At 56.7% G+C, this 5,672-nt stretch overlaps 1 protein-coding gene across 1 annotated transcript; it reads left to right on the forward strand.

Annotated features, from left to right (window-relative positions):
• Positions 1-536: 536 nt before the first annotated feature.
• On the forward strand, positions 537-1,145 carry NANOS1 (nanos C2HC-type zinc finger 1). The gene has a single exon (XM_026050701.1). The coding sequence runs from the start codon at positions 537-539 to the stop codon at positions 1,143-1,145; it is 609 nt and encodes a 202-aa protein (XP_025906486.1).
• Positions 1,146-5,672: the final 4,527 nt, after the last annotated feature.

The raw sequence follows: 5,672 nt of genomic DNA on the forward strand, positions 1-5,672 counted from the left end.
CTAAACTCGCTTTATTACCGCAGGGGTTAAAGCGCCGCCTGAACAAAACATCCCAGGGAGCGGCAGCTCCCGGCGGGAAGCGCGTTCCCAACGGACCCCAGTGCTCCCCGCGGACCTGACAGCTCTCCGGCATCCACTCAAAGCCGGAGCTCAACCGGGAGCGTGGCCGTGGCCGTGGCCGTGGCCGTGGCCGTGGCCGTGGCCGTGGTCCCGGTCCCGGTGCTCCGCCGGTCCCGGTCGCCACCTGCGCGGCGCCGCGCCCCCCTCCCCACCAGCCAATCAACAGCAGGGGGGCTGAGCGCAGAGACCAATAGGAGTGCGGCAGGCGCCCCGCCCCGCTCCGCCAGCCAATGAACGGGAGGGGGCTGTGGCCAGCGGCCAATGGTAGCGCCCGCCGGCCCTATTTGAGGCGCGTCGCGCGGCCGCGCGCTCGCACAAGCGGCGGCAGCAGCAGCGGCCGGAGCGGGAGCGGAACCGGGGTCGGAACCGGAGCGGGGCGAGCGGAGCCGGCGGGGCGGGCGGCGCCCCCCGCCCCCATGGAGACCTTCCCCGCGGTGGAGCTGGAGCCGCCGCCGCCGCAGCGGCACCTGCCGCCCGGGCAGCGCCTGCCGGGCGGGCGCTACGGCGCGCGCAGCGCCCGCGGCAACGTGTTCAACTCGTGGAACGACTACCTGGGGCTGGCCACGCTCATCACCAAGGCCGTGGCGCCCGGCGCGGGGCCGCGCCCCGCCGCGCTGGAGGACGACGAGGAGCTGGAGGAGGAGGAGGAGGAGGACGAGGAGGAAGAGGCGGCGGGGCGGCTGCTGGAGGGCGCGCTGGACCTGCGCGCGCTGCAGCTCTGCGGGCGGCCGGAGCGCGGCGGCGCCTGGGGCGGCCTCGTGGTGTCGGCGGGGCGGCCGCCGGCGCTCGGCGGCGGCGCGGGCGGCGGCGCGCGGCTGCGCAAGGCCGGGCTGCCGGGCTGCGTGTTCTGCCGCAACACGCGCGAGGCGGGCGCGCTGCCGGGCGCGCACAGCCTGCGCGGCGCCGACGGGCGCGTGCTGTGCCCCGTGCTGCGCCGCTACACGTGCCCGCTGTGCGGCGCCAGCGGCGACTACGCGCACACCGTCAAGTACTGCCCGCGCGCGCCGCGCCGCCGGCCGCGCTAGCGCCGCGCTGCTCTATAAATATAGATGTATGTGAGGGTTTCTAAGGAGGTGGGTCTGTGTCCGGGTGCGGGGAACGGGAGCGCTTGGTGCGCGGCGGTCGGAGCCCCGAGCGGCTCCGTGCGCCGGGCCGCCGCTGGGTCCCGCTCGTGTCCCGGTCCCGCCCGTGTCCCGGCCCCGCAGACGGGCTGCGGGCCCCGCGCCGGCCCGGGAGGGGCGGAGGGGAAGGGCAGCGGCCCCTCCAAGGCGAGGGGCAGGGCAGGGAATAACACAGTGGAAGCTGGAGCAGGGCTACAGGCATCAGGGGAAGGGTTTATTTGCCAAGGCCGGAGGGAAAAGCGGGGCTTTACGTCCCTTTCAGACGGGAGGTGGCGGGAGCCAGGGCAGCTTCGCGGCTGGGTTGCAGCCAGGGCRTTGGGGCCGAGTGTGGGATCCTGGCAGCCTCGCGCTCCCCGGGCAAGGGAGACGGGAARACCCCCTCAAGAGCCCCTAGAGATCCCTTGGGAAGAGGGGAGGGCAGGTGCAGACAGGAGAGTTTAAAAAAGGGAAGTAGGGAAGTGTTGAATGGGGGTGGGATAGTGGGAAGCTGGACGGCCAGGAATGGGGTGGGAAGGTGCAAAATGGGTTGGAAAGGAAAGACTGATATTTGCTGTCTGTAACTGCTGTTGACYGGCCCAGCTGCCGCTCCGAGGGTGGAGCAGTTGAATCTCTAGGTGCTCTCTTGAATCTCCACCAATTCACCCCAGGTTGGCGCTGAGTCCCTCACCAAACACCAAGGGGCTCGTGTTGAACAGCACTGTAGCGGCTGCAGCTCATCTCATGGTAGCTGCGATTTCCTCATCCTCGTTGTATACTGTATTCTATGTAGGGCTTGCATTGCCATGTAAGCTGCTGGAGTTTAACTATACACTGTAACATCCACACAGACTTAACCTGCATCTGCCACCACTTAGACTCAAGCTTGAATGTACTGCTGTGGTGGTTTCTTTCATGATTTTGTTATTCTTTTGTAAAAAAAAAATGAAGCTCAGCATGTGTGTTTTAACCTGGATGCTTGTTAATGGAGACAAAAGCAAGAAAGAAACATTACTGGAAACCTCCTTAAAACTTTTCTCCTGGGCAGCACTGGCAGGGCTGCACTGGAGGCGCTGGGGCTTCCTCTTAGGCTGTAAATGAGCTCCCTTGTTCCACAAGTCTGGAATCATCAAGGTGCCGAGTGTTGCTCCATGGCTCCGCCTGTTCCTCCGACTGTTCCTCTGCTGCAGCAGCTGTAGCCGAACGCTCCTGCTTGTGACAGCAGACCAGGCGGGGAGAGCGTCCTGGAGAAGACACCAGGGAAGGCAGAAGACACTTCCAAAGCAGCGTTTTTCGAGCAGGTCGCTGCTCAGTTAGCAGCAGCGCATCCTCCCGAGTCGCCTGTCACCAGCCCCTGTGAAGGATCTTGCAAAGAGGAATTGGTCACGGTGTGTTGTTCGGGAGGCAGCGACCGTCTCGGGCTGCCCCCCGGCTCTGCGCGAGCAGAAGGGCGCTGCTGCTGCTTGGCCGCTCCTGAAAGCTTCGCGTGACAGACAGTGCTCACAGTTCTGTGCAGATTGCTGAAATTATTGGAAAAAAAATAAGCTACTAATGAGTAACTTAAGTCCTTGGAGCCACAAATAGTTTAAGCAGAAAAGCAGCCCAGGGTGGAAGCTTTTATGGCCCCCCCCAGAAGGTAACTAGGAAGAGCAAGGCKAAGGTGAACTTCCTTTTTCATTACAGGCATCTACAGGTCAAAATTACTGCTTTAAATCAAATATCTTTCAAGAATCACCATGTTATAAGGAAATATCCCTAGGTATGCAAGTGAGTCTTTTACATAGTGATATTTTTGAAATATAATTCACTATTCAAATATAATTCACACAGGAATGAATTAAATATTGGAGGGAGATTTTAATGAGGTGTAAAGCACTGGAATAGTTTGCAGAATTTACATCCTACCAATAATTAAATTGGTGCCACTGCCTTGAGAACATGTTGGTCCTGCCCTGCAAAACAGGAGGAAGTGCCTGCTCTTSCATTGCTTCCTGCCTGCCCATTTCCTGCAATTCTGTAAAAAAACTAYATGTAATTTTTACTAATTTCTGAATGACAGGTACATTTTGAATCTTACATTTCAGTGACCCGATGATTTGATTTTGTGGGCTCATAACTTTAATAATGGCCCTTTGCTATAGCAAGAAAGCGTCCTTGAGTGCAGTGGTTGTTTGCAGTGACCTGCAAGCCGGTTGTCCAGCAGTCCCACCTATAGCTCCCAAATGTGTTTTGGCCCCTTTCGTGTCTGCATTAAGGCTCACGAGGCCAAGGTCATGGTTTGCCTTGCACTGTCTCTGTCCCCAGTTTGGAGCAGTGCCACTTTATCCCCATTATCTCTGTCTTTAATTAGCAATTTTCATTTAAAACACTCCTAAAACACAGAAAAAAACACTTTAGAGGAAACAAAATACTAAAAGTCCCTGTTCAAGCAGCTTGCTTAATGTTGCTTTATTTCTGCAGATTGCTTTAATCAAGCCACATTGCATATAGGACCATCAGCCTGGAGCAGTTCCACCATCTAACCGTGGTGTTTTACAAKCTGTTTCAATAAACATTTTAAACTTCAGTTAAAGATTAATCAAACCCAGCTTGCTACAGAATTCATTTCACTGCTTCAACAATCTCCAYGTATCCAAACGTATTAATGTGTAGTTGTGGCCATAGATGGAGGTTCATCTATTGGTCAGAAGGAGTTTTTGAGCACTGAATTTTGTCTAAAAGGGTGAAACAAGACAATAAATACAGTTGTGTCTGTCAAGTTCACATCTCCTAGATCTCTTGTTAAGTAGCCTAGTCCTGAGAATGTTACATGGGGCAGTCTTAAATATCTTGAGATCTGCATTGTGACAATCACAATTACTTTTTAAAAAAATCAGTAACTTATCAAAGTCCCCTTATAAAGCTGTGCCACTAATCTGGTGCAATGACCTAATGGACCATCCATCCCTGTATGGGCAGGGTTCTGCTGGGATAGGATTAMAAACACCTGAGTGGAGCTATAGTCACTTTTCAGATGCTCCTGCTGCTGGGGAAAGGCCAAGGCTCCACACACCTCCCAAGACAAAAGCCCAGTTTGTGACCCAGGAAGCTCCAGGCCAGTGTCTCCATTCAGTCCCTAGGGAAATCATGTATCCGTCACCTCCAAGCACGTTTCTGGGTGCAAGAAGGAGATGACTGTGAAGAGTCGGCATAGATTTACCAAGGGTAGATCATGCCTGACCGACCCAGCTGCTTTCTGGGGTAGACTAACTGGTTTTGTGGACAAGAGGAGCGTATTCAGCACTCACTGGATGACACCTAGATGCAATGCCCCACTCCGGGCCCCTTCACAACAGAAAATACATCGATAGAGTGGAGAGAGGGCAGCAGGGAGGCCCCAGAGCGGTCGGGGCTGGAGCGTTGGCCCTGCGAGGGCAGGCTGAGGGAAGGGGGCTCCTTGAGCCTGGGGYGGCTTTTGGGGGAGAGCCAAGAGCAACCGGCGGGCACTGTGAGGGAGGGCAGCGTGGAGCCGGGCCCGGCTCTTCAGCGTGCCCTGGGAGCCTGCGCGGTCTCCAGCCCGAGGTCTCAGGGTCTCATCTCACAGCAGGAGGTTGGCCCAGAGCCCTCCTGCAGCGCCTTTTACCCCCAATTACAACACAATGCAAGGACAGCAACAAGGCCGCGGCAGCCGCCATCCCCCGCGGCCCAGGTGGTGTGGCTGCCAGCCGTGGCAGGCCGCCCCAGGCGCGCACCCCACAGGGTGCTCAGAAACACCAGTGCTGAGGGGAGCCCAGCCCTTCCGAGAGCCAAGGACAAGAGGAAAGGGCCACACACTGAGGCAGCAAAAGTGCCACAGGAGCTTACRGAGAAGTTTCTTAGTGAGGGCGACAGAGCCCTGGAGCAGGCTGCCCAGGGAGGTTGTGGAGTCTCCGCTGGAGATCTTCCAAACCCACGTGGATGCAGCCTGTGCCACATGCTCTGGGTGGCCCTGCGTGTGCAGGGGGGTTGGACTAGATGGTCTCTGAAGGTGCCGTCTACCCTCAGCCATTCTGTGATTCTAAGTGGACAGGCTTCCAATGGCACAAACATCTGCTGCTCAGAGACAGTGACTGTGACAGCAAGTCTTCAGATCCTGAGAAGTGAATGGGATCTGGGAAACTTAGGGAAGGGCTGGAACAGAAGAGCAAGAGGAGTGCTACAACTTGTGTTCACACATGTTCAACTTCCCCAAGGCTGCTTAGGAAGGGACTGCAGCCCCCACTACTGTCACATTCTCTTTCACCCAGTAGAGAAGGAGGCAGGCACAGAGACAGGGACTCCATTCCTGTCACGGACCTTTCAACAAGAAGTCAGGACACTAGAGAAGCTAATTCCAGAAGTTGTTTATTTATCATTGAAGAAACACACAGCAGCAAGTTCTGTATTGGCTTCAGTATGACCAGATAGTTACTTACTGTTACTGCACCCCGAAATTGA

This window comes from Nothoprocta perdicaria, unplaced genomic scaffold, assembly GCF_003342845.1.
Source record: "Nothoprocta perdicaria isolate Ctin4 unplaced genomic scaffold, notPer1 scaffold_7, whole genome shotgun sequence".
Taxonomy (NCBI): Eukaryota; Metazoa; Chordata; class Aves; order Tinamiformes; family Tinamidae; genus Nothoprocta; species Nothoprocta perdicaria.

Excerpts from the sequence above, each read along its gene's own strand:
- NANOS1 (XM_026050701.1), top strand. The coding sequence starts at position 537 with ATGGAGACCTTCCCCGCGGTGGAGCTGGAGCCGCCGCCGCCGCAGCGG.